Consider the following 21,805-nt stretch of genomic DNA (forward strand, 5'->3'; position numbering starts at 1 on the left):
AAGTTCATAATATAAATATTTATTAAGCTACGATTGTCTTTTTACAAGGTACCTCGGCCTCATATTGAATATTCTAAAGGCATTCAAAATTTGAGGTTGCTTGAGTCATCACTTAATTTTATTCAATTCAGCTATATTTTCTCAGCTCTATTTTGGTCTGATATAAAACCATTTTAGAGGGTGATACTAAGAATAGAAGGAAAACTCAGAGGTCGAACCACCCAAATATATCAACATAATATGGCAAGACCCAATTACCAAAATAAATAAAATAAAATAAAATGTTACGCTGTTAATTTAGAAGAAAAGAATTGTACAATTGTAATCTTAATTTTCTCTTTGGTGGCTTTCCTTATTCTGTGGTCCTAGGCAGTTTTGCGTGCCTCCGACGCAGAGCCACTGAATCGATCCCAGGCCACGTGAGTTTATAGACAACATCACGTCTGCATTTTCTCGGGTTTCTACAATCTCTTCCTACATGCTCATTCCACCCTTCTTTCATAGTCATTCACTTTTATTAATCATCTGTCTCTAGCCTACAGAATCAACCAGGGGACAAAAAACTTAAATATTTCATAAGTTTATATCGAAACTTCTCATTTTCAGGCCGACTTAGTTTACCTCTCGTTGTAAATAATATCGGTATTGTAATTTAAAAATCTAAATATACAATCCCAGCAAGCATAAATTTTTTACGTGATCCGAATCCAATATATTAATTCTCATCGACAGGTTGTGCAAATTCTCTCATTGAGCTTGGAACATGGTTTCAAAAATCGGAGGTTTGAAAGCTGGGATGAAAGATAAATTAAGAATCAAGACGGGTTTAGATGTATAAAATATTGTATCTTGTTGAAGTACAGCTTTATTATCCAACTCTTTCAATGAAGTCGCCTCTGACTCAAAGATGAGAGCTTTATATTGAATAAATATTACCAGTGGTTAATGTTCACAAGTCACCATCTATGTAATGAACTTTGTGAGTACAAGTTTGTTACATAATGTAACACTACATGAAGCTCTCTCGAACATAATGTAACAGCATCAATAAGGTTGACAATAGTTACAGATGATAGAGTTAATTATTCTAATATGTCTAACTAATTTGAGGACGTCCACCAATAGCTAGAAAGCTAGGCGAGATATTCATTAAAGTTACATTAACAGGTGAGAGTAATTTACCAAAAGAATTGCATAAATAAAATCTAACACAATTTCCATGAAAATATCGGTTAAGAGCTATGAGGTAAAGGTAAAGGGAAAATTGCAACTTAATAATGTTTAGATCTCATCACAGTTCATGGCGATTCTAGAACAAGTCCTGGTGACACTCAAACACAATTTCAAATAAGTTTACACAGCTAATCCTTACAGAGCTATCTTCGACAAGCTCTCCCCCTGCCAGTTAGAGCGTTAACATCCCATTGAAAACAAATCGAACAGTTTTGTTTGGCTTATTTGTGACGTAAGAAAAAGAAACAGGAAAGTGTGATGTATGATCAGTGCTGGCACAGCATGGAAGATTCCAAAATTCGGCGTCAGCTTTACCAAAGGTACCTTAGGTAAAGATATGTGTAAAATCCGAGGAGGAGATGAAGTAGGAGTTCTTGGCATATTGCAGCATACGGCCACATATCATCCTTGAAGATGGAATTTAGGAATCAACACTAATTACTTGTACAGCGGAAAGACACGTCCTCCCAATATTGCTGTTCCGCCTTCTTGACCGTGAAGAACATTCAAATCGCTCTGGTGAATACACTTACCACACGTGGAATTGTGGCAACTCAAGCAGAAAACAGTTCAATACAGGATGAGACAATTACGGTGTAAATAAAAGTAAAATATAATTAACCATGACACATGCACTATGAAAAAAATATAAAGTTGCAATTAAAGTAAAGGTATTTCTGGGGAATAGGATGATAGCTGCTAGCCTAATATTTGTTTTCAATAATTTACAAAGAAGGAATTGCTTCCGTTGATCAAAATGAATTACAATCTCGTTTCAAGGCTTAAAGCTCGTAGCGTAAATAAGTAAATATCCTGAAGGGTCGATGGCCAACATCTAGTAGTCGAAGAATGAAAGTAAGAAACTCGGAATGTTTCTGAACCGATAAACCAAGCTCCTCTTTTCAGGGTCCCATAGATGGACACTTAACAATAAATAGTGTGTTGTGCACCTTAATTAGTACTTCTTCGATATAAAACTTCCTATCATCGTTGAGCTAGATTATGGGTGATTTCACTGATAGTGATGGATAAGAAAGCTCTACTTCAAGAAGGTACAATGTTTCAGCTTACTGATAAAGCTGATTTTCTGATTACGCAAGGTATAACTAGATGCTATTTAATTTATCTGTATGGTTTCTCTTATAGATGTAAATGGATCGTATTGTGACAATGCTCGTGATTACAGTCAAATCCGTGCAGGTGTTGAAGAACTTCTCTACAGTGGAACCTGGACTCCAATTCAATGCCGCTGTATTCGTCAATGTAACGAAAACCAAATGATACCAAGCCTGGAATCTATTTACAGAGCAGAGAAAGAGTCTAAGGTTCGAGTATATTTTCAGGTAGGTGTTTTTTAGTCAACCACCAAGCGTAACTTCTGTAATAAAATAGCCTATATTTTGTTTATGAATCAAGTAACTACTATGTGCAGATGTAACCATATCTCTCAAACTTATTTCATTTTTTGATTTATCTTGTTCACAATATTATTACAACAGTAGCATCAGCTATTAATTTCCTGGGTTCGTTTTACTAACAGTACATTATTTGACTCAAAATAATTGTCTTATCATTTTATCATTTTTGGAAATATTACAACTCTTACTATTTAGAATATTTTTTTAAAATAAAACAACCAGATCCTAGAATCAGATCGAACATTTGTTGGATTTTTATATGAGGATATGAAAATTAGGGTACAAGAAGTTCAGGAACACCGAAACTTGAACCGAGACTCACGAAAGAAATCGAATGATCTTTTACTTCGATTTTTCCCCGGTACAACATGGAAAAGGAGTAGTTTATGAACAAAAATGACCGGCGTCCAGACTTTGGTGAAATATGTGAGCGGTAGACAAAAGTACAATCTACTGTGTCCTAATTTTAAGACGTTTATGCTGCTTCTTCAAACAAGCCGAGGAGAGCCCGTCAAACTTAGTTAGCGAAGAAAGTTATGGCTATCTTGTCTTGGATGTTAAGGGAATACTTGTTATTGAAGTCATGGAACGCGGTACAAACATCAATTTTAAGTTTATTTTGCTATTTTGAAGAATCAGTGGAGAGATATCCAGAACAAACTTCGTGATATGTTGATATTTGGGTTTCTTGCATGACAACATCACCCTCACTCTGCTTGTTGCGCACAATAACTTTTGCAGCAATAGTAATCATCATAGAAATCATATATATACGGATATAGTATAAACTTGAGTGCTTGAGGAACCGAGCCATAACTTTATTACGTATAGTACACTCCTCAAGCACTCAAGTTTATACTAATTTTTTCAAGCTTCGGTCAGGTTTCAACAATTGCTTAAACACTCAAATCGGTCTAAAAGAAAGGAAACTTTCTTTATGTACAAAAGAAGTCTCTTTATCTTCTTGCCTTCTTTGGATATTTATATACTGTACCTATTCACATATTTTAAACATTTGGAGGTAATCAACCTCCCACAAAAACAGATTATTGCACTTCCAAGATTTAATGAAATTGAAATACTTTCCACTTCAACAGTATATAAAGAACTTCATGGGAGTCGTTACAACACTCATAAACCTTTCTTATTGTATAGTCATAGACATTACTTATTACGGTGTAATTAAATTAATATATTCACAAATTTAGAAAATGGAGGTTAAAGCATTTAAAGATACAGTGTAATTATACAAATATTCTTGAAATTTCATTTTTATTTATTTCATTATTTCTTTATTTATTTATTCAACACAACAGGGTCTAGGCCCAGTTACAGCGTATATATATATATATATATATATATATATATATATATATATATATATATATATATATATATATATATATATATATTTAAACAAGGTTATATATTTATATATTTTCATTATCACATATTTTTAAGGCTATTCTTGTATACTGTCTCCGACATTCCGAAAACATCTATAGAAGTTATCCTTTCAATTGCATTGTAGGAAGCACTCATTCTCCATATAGGAGACTTAGCGAGGATATTTGTTTTTGCCTTTCTGCAGTAAAATGTACTGCTATTTCCTACACGGGTTTTACCTGATGGGACATGCAATTGAATCTTCGAAGTAAGATTGGGACAGTCAATTTTACCATGTAGTATTTTGTGTAAAAATAAAAGATCTTTATATTCTCTCCGTTATTTCAACGTGTTCATATTGAAGTTTTGTACTATTTCTGAACACGACTCGTATTTTGGATACATGGCAGTTTTTCTATAAGCAAGTAATCACAAGAATTTTGATTGTATTCTTTCAAACATATCTATGTGTTTTTGTGTTTTTGTTGACCAAGCCAGAGTCGCATATTCTAATTGCAATCTCACAAAACAAAAGTAGAGTTTCATTAACGTAGCATCGTTTTGAAACTTCTTACTTATCCTCACAACAAAGCAAAGATTTCTGTATGAATTATTAACAATTGTTTCAATATGATGAGTAAAACTTAATTTAGGATCAAATAGCACTCCTAGATCTTTAATTAAAGTAGATGTCTCTAAAATAGTTCCTTCAATAGAATAGTCATATTTAATGGTGTTTTCTTTGCGAGTAAAGGAAAGAGTTTTTCATTTATTTATGTTCAACTTAAACTTGTTTATGTCACACCAGTTCCTAATATTACATAAGTCTATTTGCAGTTTTGCACAGTCTTCAAGCGAATTAATTTTAGAGAATATTTTAAGGTCGTCGGCGAATAGAAGAGTGTTAGAATAATGAATATAAAACGGTAGGTCATTTATCACTAATAGAAATAAGAGTGGACCAAGATTTGAACCTTGAGGGACTCCAGAGAAGGCTGTGAATTTTTTAGATACGTATCCTTTGTACATGACGGCCTGTTAACGATTTTGCAAATAGGATGCGAAAAAGCTTTTTGCTTGCATAGGGAAATTAAAAGTCATTAGTTTTTGCAACAGTACTTCATGGTCTACCAAATCAAAGGCTTTTGAAAAGTCAGTATAGATCACATCCACTTGACCTCTCCATCCAATTCATTTGCAATAAAATCTGTAATAATGGCTAAATTAGTGCATGTTGATCTATTCTTTAAGAAACCATGCTGATATACTGACATGATGGGTTTCACATGACGCATTTTCCTCTTGAATATTACTTGCTCAAACACCCTGGCAAATGCTGATAAAATAGAAATAGGCCTAAAATTCTGATTCTTCGCATCACAAGATTTAGGGATAGGACAAACTATGGCTTACTTCCACTTGTCCGGAAACACGCTTGTGTTTAATGACATATTTATAATTGTATGTAGAGGATGCTTAAGAATGTCTATACAACCCTTAAGAATGTACGGTGGTATACAATCCGATCCGCACGATCCTTTGGGTTTCAATATTCTTATGGCTTCCTCAACATCCTCTAGAGCGATTTCATTTATGAAAAACATATCTAATGTTTCGTAAGCTGTCCCACCAGGCCTGAATCTATTTGTATCATAATGCGCTCTGCCATTATTATAAACCGAATTAAAATAGCTAGCAAATTCCTCTGCAATATCATTATTGTTTCTCAGTTCCTTACCATTATATGTAAGGAATCCTGTAGAGAAGACGTCTATTTTTACTTTTTATAGAATTCCAGAATTGACTAGGATCCCTCTCTACCATGTGTGCCGATTCAAAAACGAAAGATTTATACGGTAACGCTATTTCTGTTTTCAATTCTTCCCGAAGTTACAAAATTCCCATTTGTGAAACGAAACGTCACCCATACCGTTTCTCCATTTCTTATGGTGATAGGCCTTACATTTAATTTTTTTCATAATATTGGACGTAAACCAACAGGGATAATTTTTGTTCAAAAATTTCTTAGAGGGAACACTTACATGTATCGCATTATAAATAATTTCATAAAACTTATCATCAATCACGTTAATATCATTCAGATCTTTGAGGCAGTCCCAGTCAGCATTTAGTAATTCATTGTACATTTTAGTAAAATTTGCCTTTTTAAAGTTAAAACCTTGCAAATTGTTTTGCAGTTGATCTCTTATTGATAGTTGATTTAGGTACAATAAGCTTTCCAGTGCAGGATGATGCCTATCTTCAGAAACCAAAAAGTGCTGTACTCTTTCAATAGAAGCGTCATCAACATTAGTAATTACTAAGTCCAATGTGCGACTATTCTCATTCTGTACATTGTTAATCGAATTTAGACCAAATAAATTAATAAAGTTGAAGAGACTTTTACAAGCTCCTGATGAATTCCAAAAGGAGAAACTTGAATTTATCTCTTGAAGATTAAAGTCTCCCATACAAAGAATAGTGCTCCCTACTGGGCAATTGGATTCAATGAATTGGCAAATTTTCATAAATTATTAAATTGGAGTCGGGTGGTATATAAACAGCACAAACATACAGAGTTACACTATTCATCGCCAGCTACGATCTCTTAGCGCCTTCCCAAATAGCAGAGAAAAGCGAACAGGGCCTAGTTCCTTTAGGAGCCGCTGTGGCGCTAGTTACGTGCACCAATATTTTCTCTGTGTAGCAGGCAAATGAAACGGCTAGCTATAACAGGAAAAGAATTCTTAAGTCCCCTCCCCCCATATAGTATCACAAAAACTAAACTGTTTTTAAAATTGAATACAATTACTATCGATTAATTAAGAATAAAAGATAATACAAACACACCGGCAAGAAATCCTTTACAAATTACAAACGAGGCACTTTCCCAGATGATGGCTTGGCATTTAGAAATTTTGTATGTTCAAAATATCCTGTTTCAACACCTGCTATGTTCTTCAGCAACACTGGAACTATTACATCGCAAATTTTTACACTTAATTTGGATGAATGATTGTCCGAAAAGAGGCACTGCAAATACTAAACGTGTTGCAGAAAGGAAACAATATAGGCGGAAAGAGTTTCCGAAATTCGGGTATTAACAAAGCGATGGGCCTTTTCGACAACGTGAATCACCCAAACTATTCTTTTGTAGGATAGCACATTACGTTTCTACTGTCTTGTTTATATATCAAATTCATAAGCGTGGAATTATATATGTTCTGACTGATAAGTTTGTGACATGAGGCACAATCTATACTTTGAATAATTTTCCGATCTACAAAACTTCGTAAGAAAGCAGTAGAAGCTAATTTCACTGTTCCTGATAAAATGTCTGAAAAGAAAACCATAAATGGGAACATTAAAGAATTATACAAATTGTGACAATAGTAGTGAACAATAGGCTAAAATGTTATGAATTGACTAATTTCTTAAAAATGTTATGAGTTGACTAATTTCTTAGTGTGTATATAGTGTTTACAGTCTGCATTATTAAGGATTGGATTTCTTTTGCGTTATGATTTAACTGAATTTCACTTTTAGTTTACACTTTAATGAATGTGTCTATTTTTCTCCTAGTGCAAAATGGTTATATTTTTTCCCCTGGCATTATCGTATTAGTAGGTTTCATATGGTAGATTGACAGAAATACATAAATATATTTCTACAACATGGGATCTTTGTATATTATCTGTTTTAGTAAGATGTAAATAGGAGTCTACTATTAATAATATATTACTACGATATTTCACAAAAGTAAATAAAATCATTTTATCTAGATAAATATTACGGAAATTTGGGATTACCACTGGCACACCAAATACTGGGATAGTATCTGAAATAAAGGCTCTGGATTCTTTTTCTATTCCATTAGCAAGAGCATCAATCTTGGGAAGCTTTGGAGGGCCGGCCCCCCGAAGTTGAAATTGGCTCCCCTAATTGGGGGGGGGGGAATGCTAAGTTGAAGTAGGTTCTCCAATTTCTACAGTATATGGTAATTCGTTTTCCTGTTCTACTAAAGCGTATCTGCCATAGGGCTTCCCCAAAGTTACACAGAAATCGGCACTCTTGCCCATAAGCTAAAGGTTTTAGATCTATTTTTTCTTTAGAAAAGAACCAACCTACGCATAGATCCCATTACTACTCAGAAACATAAATAAATAAAATTAATTACACAAGCAAAAAACAACACTTACTAGGATCAATATGAAGACCAGTCAACAATTCTGTAACTGTATCTGGTATGGGGATATATGCTTCAGAATCAGGAAAGGACTAGGAATATGTATTTTCCTTAGAAATATTAGTAGAATTTGCGGTGGAAGGCAGAGATAGTAATCAAGTTTTTAAAATTCGATTTATTGTACACAATGGCTCTGCTAACCTACATATCATTGCTCCCAGACAAAATACACAACAATATACCATAGTTAAAACAATAAAAGAATACTTTTTGTGCTGTTAATTTTAGTACATAAAGATACTGCAAGTATTATGCAACTATAGTGCCTACATACGCCACGTGACTTTTTTTTAGCAAGGAGAAAAATTACGTAAAACGCAACACTCAGGGTTCCCATATGTCCCGGATTTTAAGGGACAGTCCCTTATTTTATGATTTTGTCCCGCTTCCCAGGGAGCTTCGATACGGGGCAGCTAAAGCCCCGTATTTTGCCCAAATGATAAATTTACCTCAGACAACGACTTTAAAGCCCGCAATTTTTAACGAGTCGTCATGAGCCTGGCCAGTAAATGGCAAATGTTGTTTCAGAAAAGCTTCGAGATGCTAAATTTATTTAAAGTCGTCCCCTTTTGCCTAAGGATCCCACCGTCAAATTCATTTGTGAAAAGAGTTTTCTCACATATGAATTTGAAATGTACTGACACAGAAATATGTGTTTCTACCCAGTTGATGACAGCTGAGTTTTTCGACAGCCTAAAGAAAAATCCAAACTTGAAAAATTTTATCAGTACGGTTAAGTCAAGCGTGAAATAGGATTTTCGAAATAGTTTAGATTACGTAAATTCAATGTTTTAAAAGTAAGATTTACCTATTTTTTCTTAGATCTATATTAACTCTTTGTATTAGTTCATACTTTTGTGTTTCTTTCAGTCTAAAATGATTACTTTTTTATTTGATGCCTGGCTCATTTTCTACCACTAGATTATGTTTATTAAAACCCTTCCCGTTAATACTCATTGAAACTAGTCAACCCATCCCTTATTTAGACTATTTTTATTTGGCAATCCTGATCACACTACACTTGTGTAAATCCACTCAGACTTAAGTGACAGACAACCTGTCCTTCTGTTTAGTGCACGTTAGTAGCGCCACAACGGCCGAAAGGTCAACTATCCCCTGTACGCTAAATCTCATGTTACGAGAGGGATATGGTAAGGCGCTAAGGGATCGTAGCCGGCGATGCACTATTTGTCACAAGTTTTGTGAGAATACATTCAAATACATTGTCATCTTAATTAACATGAAACATTCTATGTCTTTTAAGTACCGCTAGTAATACCCCTGCACCTTTTGACTTCCCAAGCAATTCAAGATTCCTATCTTTCCTAAATACAGTGTATCTACAATCAAAAAATTCCGAATTATAAAAACTATCACACAGACCACTTTCAATAATTGCATTATATCATAATTATTTGATAGTACACTTGTAAAAAAACTCAGATTGTTTGTTCCTAAGTCCATTCATATTTTGAAAATAAAATGAAAAAGGTTTATTTCTCGCTTTGATTTTGTTTTCACTACTTTTATTATTTTTATCTTCAATACGGACACAAGAAAGATTAGGTAGATGGACATTGCTGTTTGTATTTACATGGAACTGTCCCTTGAGGCATTTTTCTCATCTGGTGTAATCTGATTTTCGGTTGACCAAACTCGCACTCTGCGCCTGTTTTCTTGAGGGGGAGGGAGACGATTGAGGGATGGAGTTATTTTGGGTCTCCTCACTGACAGTTGAAGGTTAAACGACCGTGACCTCCGGCTTTTCTGCTGGTGACGCAGGTGTCCTATTGTCTTCGCGCTCCTGGTCTCTTTGGTGTTTTAAATTCTCCAGATCCCATAATGTAAATTTCCTCCCGTCTATGTTTAAGTATCTGAACTGCAGATATGCATAAGAACCTGCTCTCCTAGCATTATTTAAATAAAACTGTAGTTCCCTGCGTTCTTGTCTTACTTGGTAAGAGTAGTCCTGTTCAATATAAATGTTCGAGCCTTTCAGTTTGCTCCTATTTCGCAGCACACTCTCTTTTTTCTTGTCGCTTAAAAATTTACATATTATGGGCCGATTTCTTGTTTCGGTCTTTCTCCCCAATCTATAAACTCTATCGAGATCAAGTTCATTTATTTCCACTTCCAATCTATTCCGTATCACTTCAGAAACTTTGCGTTCACTTTCTTCCCATGTGTCATTAACACTTTCACTTATTCCATAAAAAAATTAAATTTTGTCTTCTGTTCCTATTTTCTAAGTATTCTATTTTACCTTCAAGTTAACTCGTGTAGTCTTGTAGTTCACTGATTTCCTTTGACATTCTTTCGAACTTGCCTTCAATGTTTTCAATTCTGTCCTCTAGTCTAGCCACAGTATCGTTTAATCGTTTCACTTCTGACACAACACTATCATTTGAATTACGCAAAGCACCGAGCATATCTTTAATCTCTGCTATATCAGATTTATGTGAATTAGCGGGTCCTGGGTTCTCCTCTATTCCTGAAATCAATAGCATAACAAGAACAAGTCCATACACGTAGTACGCTTTGCTCGATTTTGAGATACTACCCACACCTGGGTTACTACACAGTATTTTCTTCCCAGCATTTCTAAAGAAGCCAATTTTGGTCCTCCATACACCAATTGATAATCCCACGTCACACTTCACTGAGCACCAGAACGTTAAACCAACACGTCTTCTCTCAACTACCACAATATTCTTAGGATTTGTACAGTCTACGACAGAAAAACATAGCATATTGTGAAATAAGTTTATATACGCTAATTTTCTTTTGTTGACAGCTAATCATATTGATTCAAAATTTTCTTTATTCATAAAGAAATTGAATTATTGGTTTGTAATATGGACTTTCTACATGTGTTGGGCGTCAGTTTTTTGCTGTTTTCGTTTGACGATGATTTTGCATGTAAAATTGAAGATCCGCTTGATTTCTTGTTATTTTTATTAATTATTTTATTTATTACTTTTTAGGATTTGACTTACGACGAAATCACCGAAGAATTTTCTTATACAGTAATTTCAATGCTTTGTGACTTTGGAGGTACTCTAGGCCTTTTGATGGGAGCATCTGTTCTTACATTCATCGAGCTGATGGAAATTTTGTGGTCAAAAATAATCTCCTGGTATTATAATTCAAATTGGAGGAGACTAAGTTTCCTTGTGTCTAAAGTATAAGTGTTTATATTAATTACTTCATAAACTTATCTATCTTTCATCAATCTGATCAATAATTAATCTGTTCTGACAAATACTATACTTTAGTGTTGTGTTGAGCTTATCAAGTTGTCTGTCAATAAATTTATTACGTATTTATATATTTGAATCATCATCAAAGACTGTGCAACAAACATAAACCATAGTAAAGTTGAAGATGTTATTATATACTGTATACAAAGAGCACAAAATGTTGTAGTACATTTCCCCTTTTATATAAGGATATTAGATACCACATGTTAAGTTTAGTATCACAATACAAAACTACTTACGTATATTGTCACTAGAAGCATGAAGTAGCATTACAATTAACTATTACTGTGATATACGAGTTGCTCATGTGTTATTAGACGAGTAACTTAATAAATGTACAGCTGTTTTATAGAAGTATAGTATCATATGCACACTCGAGTGTCATATAGTATCATCATAGATGTACAATGTAGAAAAGGAACATCAATAAAATGGATTTTTAAAATATTGCACTTTTTATAAAATAATTTTTAAGTATCTATGATAACAGATATTCTCTGCATTAGTGCTTGCCACAATGTTTTCCGGAAATTGATTGGGTAATACAAATAAAAGTAGGGTGTGTTATAAGTTATGTTTTCTGAATATAAATATAGTGTAAATGATTGAGATCATTTAGTACGGAAAGCTGATTATCATCAATGCACAGATTATCCTTGTAGGCGTTTAAACGGATTTAGAAACAAGACAAAATTATCAAGAGCATTGAGGTGGAAATGTAGTTATATGTACTTAACCCATTAGCGCCGTGCGTGATCATATGATCACAGCAGTTAGTATTTATGAAAATAAGCCTTGTATAACATACTTTCAGTGGTTTCTTTACATTTTGTGTGTTGACTACTAGGAAAAGGTTCTGTTAACGATATTCAGACAAAACAAATACCACATTGCGGCGTGAATGTAACCTAGAGGTACATATATCCACAACGCGCCAGAAATACAAGAAAAATGGCATCGTCCTCGCAGTAAGTGTTAAAAAACAATCTTATATCTTATCCTTTGAAATTATTTTCTGCTGGCTTATGTTTTAGAGATATCAAAAGTTGTTACAGATTACATTTCACTCATCTGAAAATATTTGGGTCATGCTTATTGACATTTTCCAACAGTGTGATCATATGAACACGCAAGGCGTTTAAGTAGCTTCTTCTCTCTTACGTACGTACGTATAGGTGTCAATAATACAGTAAAATTTTGCAGGTATATCAATTATGAACAGTTTGTACATGCTTTCAGTTGACATACTCTATTCTTTTTATTTTACTATTATTATTATTATTATTATTATTATTATTATTATTATTATTATTATTATTATTATTATTATTATTATTTGAAATGACTATTACAACTCCTGTTACTGGTAATTGTATGGTTATCCCTTTAGATACAGAGGTCCTTCTTTTCAACAAATTCTTGATATTTTAGAATCGGATGACGTGCATGACATGCAAGACATGCTGAACCTCCGAGACCTAACGTCTTTTCGGATGAAGATTCGGGAAAAGGGGATGGAAATGGACAACCTTACAGGGCGCCAACTTACCAGTCATGCTGAAATTGTTTTTATAGATAATACTCAACTTGGTGAAGATGATGTGACAACTCTGTCGTTACAACTGCGTTACGTGTAACGGGGTTCAGCCTGTTTTTAATGTCGAGCAAAATTTCTAAAATGAAAACAGAAAGTACTCGTTCGTATGAATTCGGAGAATATTAGCAAGCACATGAAACTTAGTGATCAAATGGACCAGGATATCTCATATTATGGAATTATAATCAAGTCCAAAAAGTGGTGGTGGGCGCCTCTCTCTTGGATGATTGATGTAGCGCACGAATCGCATGGCTAATGTTGAGAAAAGCCAGAATAGGCATCTCACACTTAGAATTTGCAAGACATATTTTACAAACTTATTTGCAAAATTATAAAGCCATTCTATTAGATACAGGGCTTCCAGCCATTTCTGAGTCCAGCAGTCAACAACACCATGTAAGAGATGACGTTTGTCTTTACGGGAGAAACCACTTAGTGGTTCGGTCCAAGCGTAAACGTTGTGCAAGTACACTGTGTTCAAACACAGTGCCTACGAAATGTTTCAAAACTAGCATGGGTTTGTGCGCCTACCAACTTTTTTTTTTCAATTTCCATAAAGTCCCATAGATATTGGGCTCCATAGCCTGTAATTCCATAGTCCAAATACTGTGTTTATTTTTGCCTTCTAAAGTGTAACAATTTCTAAGACAATAAATGTCTCTTTTCTTTTCCATATGTGTTAATAATTTAACAGGGCATCCACTTAATCATGATATACGAAAGTACTTGAACGCCTAGCGTGTTCATATGATCACGGGGCACCCCAACAAAACCGCTTACGTCACGAACTCAAAATTTCTCGTGAATGGTCTTTACACCTAAATAACTCAAAATTACAAATTTCACCGAAAATAAAAACAAAAAATAATTTCGGCGTTAATGGGTTAAACAATCTGCCGTTCTAACGATATACAGCATTCGCGATCGTAATGTGACAGCGGATCAATTTGTTATTTTCCTACTTAAATTTCGTGCCAATCAAGCAAACAAAATAATAGCAAAAAGACTAAAACCTCTAAAACACTGCCTAAGAAGCTTTATTGTTCTGAAACACGAATTTTCTTTTTATGAATTCATTGGAGCAACGTGTGTTTAGGGTTGTTAATGTAAATTTCATCTCTATGTGTTGGATACATAAGTATTCGTTAGTATAAGCTATCTCATTCATTACAAACCCTTTCAAATTTGCTCTACTGTTGTTGTTTTCTGTCAATGATACAAAACAAAATACTTGTTCATTGGGAGCAACGTCTTCAAAGACAATGGAGACCATGGTTCGATTTGATTCTTATGTGAGCATACGTTTATTATGTTCTAGAAAAAAACGTTATGAAACTATATAAACATAATCTTATTCTATCTTCTGAGGAGTTCCAGCAAAGCCAAAATTTCATCACAGCGGTGATTTTAGCAGACATTTGTTCACAGACAAAATGAAAATTTACAGGGTTGCCGGTATACATTTTAAATGTATACAATGCAAATTAATCACGCTATTTCTAGTGCAAAGTCAATAACGCCTCACGTTTTTAAGTTAATATGCACATAATATGCACACATGTGTACTATCTAATTTAGTTTTTATGTATATATGTATGGCTAAAAGAGAATCATTTTTCAGAAAATAACGGCAAAATATTGGCTCATAAAAAGGTAAAAAAAAAACGTTCAGTGCCAAGTTCAAAACTAATAAAATAGTAATATTATATTCATCTACAGGGTCCCCACTTTCAGTTTATCAGCATATAAAGTGGGTTATGTGTATCTCATTAAAATATATACGAGGAATAGAGACTAATTTTCCCGAAACAGATGAGCAAAATATTCCCTCATATAAAGCTAAAAATAGATGAGTGCCAAGTTCAAAACTAATAAAATAATGATTTCATATTCATCTACAGGGTCCCCACTTTCAGTTTATCAGCATATACAAGTGGGCTACGTATATCTCATTAAAATATATACGAGGAATAGAGACTAATTTTCCCGAAACAGATGAGCAAAATATTCCCTCATATAAAGCTAAAAATCGATCGGTGCCAAGTTCAAAACTAATAAAATAATGATTTCATATTCATCTACATGGTGCCCACTTACAGTTTATCAACATATCAAAGTGGGCTATGTGTGTCTCATTAAAGGTTGCACGAAGAGATCAGACCAATTTTTCCGAAAAAGATGAGCAAAATGTTCCCTCATATGAAGCTAAAAATGGATGGGTGCCAAGTTCAAAACTAATAAATAATCATTTCATATTCATCTAGAGGGTCCCCACCTTCAGTGTATTAGCATATAAAAGTGGGCTATGTATATCTCATTAAAATATATACGAGGAATTGACACTAATTTTTTGGAAAATGATGAGCAAAATATCACCTCATATAAAGCTACAAAATGATGAGTGCCATGTTCAAAACTAATAAAATAATGATTTTATTTTCATCTTAAATTTCCCCAATTTAGTTTTATAAGCACATAAAAGTGGGCCATGTACTACCTAATTACCACATGTACTTGGAAATCTGCTATTTCTTTAAAAAGTCACCAGCAAAATATTTCCCCCATTAAAGCCATATCCCTACAAGTGCCAAGTAAAGATCTAACAAAATAACAATTTTATATTCATCTGGATGGTCACAACTTTCAGTTAATGTTCATACAAATGTGTGCCATGTACTATCTAATTACCAAAAGTAGTTGGAAATATACTATATTTTCCGAAAAAGATGACCAAAATACTCCCTCCAAAGAAGGTATATAACTACAAGTGCCAAGTTAAAATCTAACAAAATAACAATTTTATATTCATCTGTAGGGTGCGTACTTTGAGATAACATTCATATAGATGTGGGCCATGTACTACTTAATTGGCAAGAGTACTTGGAAAGATACTATATTTTCCGAAAAAGATTAGCAAAATACTCCGTGCAAAAAAGGTACATACAGTAGCTAGAAGTTCGAAGTTGACTTACATTTATCTGGAGGGACCCTACTTCCAGGTAGATTCATATAAATGTGGGCCATGTATAGTCCGCATCTCAGGAGGTTCCAAGTCTACGGAATTCGGTCTTCGCGACCCTTTCAGCTGAGTTTCTCCACCCACTCCAGGCTGTGAAGATTTTTTTCAGGGTGGCCAGTCTTATATATACGAACACACGACTAACTCTATTTCTTGAAATGGAAGGGTCTTGGAGAAAACGAAGCAAATGATGCAGTGTTAGGTGTATGCATTGTCCATTCTCAACACGGCACTTGACACAATCTGTTTCACATTTATCACATGGCTACTGGTTCACATTTGTGAAGAATATTCTCATTTCACGATAATTTAGAACTTGTTTTAAGTCCTCCCAGTGAATCTTTTTAAACGTGTATCCATTTGTGCTTCAAGATAAAGGATTATCTTGTCACTTACTGACAATTCATCCATAAAAAGTATCCTACAATATAGAAAAACTAAGAGTACTAACTGCACTTTCTTCCTCATTTTATGTCATAGAATGTAAGCAGGTATTTGGACTTGAGATAAAAGATGCCAACAAAGGAAACAATAAAATAACAGACAAATTCTGACCAAAGCATATATTAACTAATAAATAATAGCGTTACAGTTTCGGCAAATTAACTTTGCCTTCATCAGACACATTATGAAATACAATTTCTAAGATTACAGCTTATATACTTCTTAAAGTGAGAGGAGGTATTCCATGAACCAATCATATTCGTCCTTTCCTTTAACAATTTTCAATTAATACAAATGCAACTTTTAATGATCAACTTTCACTTAAGAGCTAAACTTTTAATTGGCACACCTGTGTATGAATAACTTTCACTTTTGAAAAACAAACTTTTAATTATCTATCCGTTGTTCAACACACCTGTTTTAATCTCTTCTTTCTTCTCTGTTTTATCCAATATCTTTCTCCATACCTCATGTATATTTAGTCCGCTATTCCAATTCATAAGTTTCTCGCTTCCTTCCTTTCTTATCCATTCTGCCTCTTTCCATTTTCTTATAATGCTTCTTTTCTCCTTTTTCAGCCCCTCTACGCCTTCCCAGTCTATTTCATGTCCTGTCTCCCTTACATGGTTATATATAGCGTTACTATCTCTTTTCAATCGAACGTCGTCCTTGTGCTGTTTAATCCTTTCTCATATCACAGTTATGTAGGAGAAACAGGAAAGAGGTTACAAGAAAGGATTAAACAGCACAAGGACGACGTTCGATTGAAAAGAGATAGTAACGCTATATATAACCATGTAAGGGAGACAGGACATGAAATAGACTGGGAAGGCGTAGAGGGGCTGAAAAAGGAGAAAAGAAGCATTATAAGAAAATGGAAAGAGGCAGAATGGATAAGAAAGGAAGGAAGCGAGAAACTTATGAATTGGAATAGCGGACTAAATATACATGAGGTATGGAGAAAGATATTGGATAAAACAGAGAAGAAAGAAGAGATTAAAACAGGTGTGTTGAACAACGGATAGATAATAAAAAGTTTGTTTTTCAAAAGTGAAAGTTATTCATACACAGGTGTGCCAATTAAAAGTTTAGCTCTTAAGTGAAAGTTGATCATTAAAAGTTGCATTTGTATTAATTAAAAATTGTTGAAGGAAAGGACGAATATGATTGGTTCATGGAATACCTCCTCTCACTTTAAGAAGTATATAAGCTGTAATCATAGAAATTGTATTTTATAATGTGTCTGATGAAGGCAAAGTTAATTTGCCGAAACTGTAACGCTATTATTTATTAGTTAATATATGCTTTGGTCAGAATTTGTCTGTTATTTTATAAAAGAAGTTCCAAAGCTAGCATGAGTGGCATTCAGAAAGGAAACAATGTGAAGTCTAGTCTAGTGGCATTTTGATGGTCTCCAACAATCGCAAGTTTTCTCACCTTTCTACATATGATCATATACATAAGAATATTAATTAATAATAATGTCCTCAGCTAAATCTATTATCCATAAAAGCATTATGACGCAATTGAAATAGATAAATGCAAAACATTTTCTAAGACTCCCCCCAAAAAAGTTTGTATTGATCGCGGTCGTACGGAAAGAAAGTTTTTCAGAGAACTTTTTTTATTGCACTTATTAGACATAGCTGTTCGTCAGATCGTTGCACGGGTTTTGCTCTATCGTAAGTTCCTCTTAGTTATTTTGTACTTATACAAGGGGGTCTAGGGGGGCCGGCCCCATAAAATGTTCACGGTACGTTTGCAAGTGAACTGTAATATGTAGATGAACTATAATATGGTTGGATCGGGCCTCTCTAATTTCTACCGCCCCCCCTCCTACATTTTTGGTCTGGCTAGCGGCCTGGCGTTTATCTTTAGTTATGATTTAGTCTAGAGTTGAAGAACTATTTGGTTTTATGTGAGCCGCAAACTGAAACAACATAACCTAAAAAGATGAACTCGGAAAAGTTTTCTAATTACTTTTTGTTAATCATCAACAAAGCACCACTCCATAATCGAAAAAAGTAGTGTATATTATATTTAAGATAAAGAGGCATATATTTAAGATATGATGGCTGAAATTAAAGAAAGAATATTTTTATTGCTGTGGGTGGGGTGGTCATAATGTATGTAATTGCTTGGATTGTATTCCATTCTTAATCCTTCTTTGTTCATCCTTTAAAAAGTGAGCATTTTTAAAAAGTACTCTTAATTTGTTATTTATTTCCTATATCCGAATATTAGTAAATATATAGTTTGTACGTTAAAGGGCATATATTTAGAGTATGAACAGAAATATCATTTGATTGTTACCTTTCTGTTTCTGCTCGAGTTTTTTTATTTCTGTTTCTCACTAATCTTTCAGAATGTCTCATTCCGTTTATTACTATTCTCTGTTTCACATAAGCGGATAGGAAAAAGAAGAAGATTTTCCCCCACCACGCTCAAGTACAGGTGAATGTTGGTGTTCCGTCATCCACCATCAGCCCCTGCACACGGAGGTATAGAGTGTATCTAAATATGTCTAGTCTAGGCCTAAATAATAAATTATAACTTTCATAAAAACACTGCGTATTTTAAAACACTTAATTACATTTACCTGCATTAGTGAGTAAGTAGCACATGTGTAATTTTAATGTAAATTTTATTAAACAGTTGTATTGTTTATTTTCCTTCTTTTTTGGCAGTCGGGGTTATGACATAATGTTGGAATGGCAAGGGATGTCAGGCTTGGTAATTGAATTGGTATTTACTGCTTTGATACATTAATTTCATAATATAAAATCGGAAACCAAGTACAATATGTATGGGTAAATTATCAGTGCGTTAAGATAATAACAATAGAACCTGAAATAATAATAATAATAATAATAATAATAATAATAATAATAATAATAATAAAACACTTCTTGTTTCCTCTCTTATATACATTTGTTCTTACATTAAAAAGAACCAGAAGAAAAATAACCATATGTATACACACTGATAATAGTGAATAAATGCGTCTCGCCCCGGGCGCCTCAATTTAGGCAAATGCCCTGGTTTCTATTGATTATTTTTCAATGAAATCATTTTTCTACGTTTTTCTCTTCGTATGTGCACCTGATGTGATGGTGGCAAAGTATATTTTTTTGTTTGTTGTTTATTAATACGCGGCGATAAATTTACGGTAAAGCATCATACATACAAGATTCATCAACATTAAAGTCTTCTGAGTTTATTAATGGGGGAAATTTGTTATGGTGGACTTAGAAAAACAATCCCAGATTGATGGAAGCCTGACACGAAGTAGTAACTACAGATGCTACGTAATTTGAACAGGCCCATGTCTGAGTCTGCCGTTTCAAGCAAAATTATAATATAGGAGCTTAACCATCATAGTGAATTTGACGCCCCTAAAATTTGGCACCTTGTGCGGTTGCAATCCTCACCTGGCCCTTTCGTTGGCCTTGAGTTTAGCCAATTGATAATAGAGGAAATTGACTTTTGTATTGTTACTTGATTATTTTAATAAAAACGGAGTTGTCAACAGTGCTGACGACCGTTGATGGGGAGGGAGAGTAACAGAAGTTTAGAAATGAAATGAAATCTTTGAGTTTTACATATCGCAGTTATGCCGAGTAGGCTAAAGGAGACTGTGATGACGAGAATGAATGAAACAGTGCAAAGAAAAAAGTAGGAGGAAACAGAAGAACTCCGAGAAAATCTGAAAAAACAGTGCTTGTCCACCAAACCCACTAAGCACGAGCTGGGGTCGAACCAGGGCCTTATGCCCCAGAGGTGAACGCTCTACCACGGAGCCACCACGACACCAACAAAAGTTTTTAGTTCTCACAGAACTCTTGTCTGGCGGTCAATGACATTAATGGGTGTTATGCATACTTGAATTTCATTATTTTCAACAGTCTATGGAGAGTTGAGTGAGAAAAGCAGGGCAGTTAATCATCGGTATATATAACTATCAGAAGTTTATTTAACGTTGGCAATTCATTACGGGAAAATACCTGATGTACCTTTGATCGAATTGCCGATTTCGTGAAATCGTCATAGTTTTCCGAGAGGGGGAAATACTTGTACGCGTATTTTTGGGACTTCTTAATTTATTTTCATTAAATTTAGCCTGCCGCCTACTTCTATAAACAGTTGCCTTTCCTACACTTGTCTGTTTCCCTGTCATGTCGGCGAATTCTTCAAAAGTTAAATTAGGGTGTTGTTCTCAGAAAGCATGGAAGATATTCAAAATGCAACGCCTCTCACCACTTCGTAACGCTTTCCCGGGCTCATGTTTTATCGCAGAACTACTGCAAGCATCATGAATTGTCGCTTCACAAAGCACTAGATACAAATTGTTTACAATTTAATATGCACTAAAATTTGTTTCAGATAATATAAACTATACAAAATATAATGGATACAAAAAAACAATTTAATATGCACTAATTTCACACGACACTATATATAATATAGTTGCCACACACGCTAAATTCATACAATATTTGCACAGGTCGATAGTCTGCGCACTCGATACTCAGACAGCCAGAAGATTACCTTCCTTGAAATTGTAAATAAAGACAGAATGTCGACAGGATTGGTTTGCTTTCTCTCTCGATTCTTAAGTGAAACAATGATGGAAATTAACTTCATAACGAATTAGTTCTTATTTCTAGAAATGCAATTTAATAAATAGGACTAATGCCAAAACTTTAATACACAAATAGTAAAAAATACTTTTCTTAAAGACAAAAATTAAAAACGGTAATTGTTTGTCATTCGGTGTTGACAGGTGAAAACAGCAGTGCTTTCTCGCCATCAGGTGCAAGCGAAATGACGTACGAATTTAGTGTGTACACGATTCTGTTTATAAGAAAAGCTTCCCTCCCTGTGAAGGTCAACGGCTTGCTTTCCCCTCCGTACTGGAGAGTGGTGGGAGGAAGGGGAGTTTCCTATCAGGTTGCCTGGAATAGATTTTAAATCCTACTGCTTATTTGTATGCCTGATAAGTATTCCTATTAATATGTATATAATTTTAATCAGTCTGAAATTTGTTCCGATTCCGAGTCAAATCTGATCAATTGCCCCTAAATTTACCCTTAATAGCCAAGCATAACTGCAACTGAAATGAATAATTTTGGGTCAAATCGCTCACGTTCGTAAGTTGTTGGATAGTTCTTTCATAACCGTAATTACAAGTATTTCGCTCCG

General features: G+C 34.2%; 1 protein-coding gene across 2 annotated transcripts in view; it reads left to right on the forward strand.

Annotated features, from left to right (window-relative positions):
- The window catches only part of LOC145683841 (bile acid-sensitive ion channel-like), a 105,816-nt gene extending 93,826 nt beyond the window's left edge, over positions 1–11,990 (forward strand). For both annotated transcript variants that reach the window (XM_081755437.1, XM_081755436.1), the window contains exons 6-7: positions 2,380–2,576; positions 11,268–11,990. In XM_081755437.1, coding sequence (XP_081611563.1) covers positions 2,380–2,576; positions 11,268–11,471 — 401 coding nt within the window. In that variant the 3' untranslated portion in view covers positions 11,472–11,990. The remainder of the gene's footprint in view (positions 1–2,379; positions 2,577–11,267) is intronic.
- The last annotated feature ends 9,815 nt before the right edge of the window (positions 11,991–21,805 follow it).

This window comes from Thermobia domestica, chromosome 4 (genome assembly GCF_964235325.1).
Source record: "Thermobia domestica chromosome 4, izTheDome1.hap1.1, whole genome shotgun sequence".
Lineage (NCBI taxonomy): Eukaryota > Metazoa > Arthropoda > Insecta > Zygentoma > Lepismatidae > Thermobia > Thermobia domestica.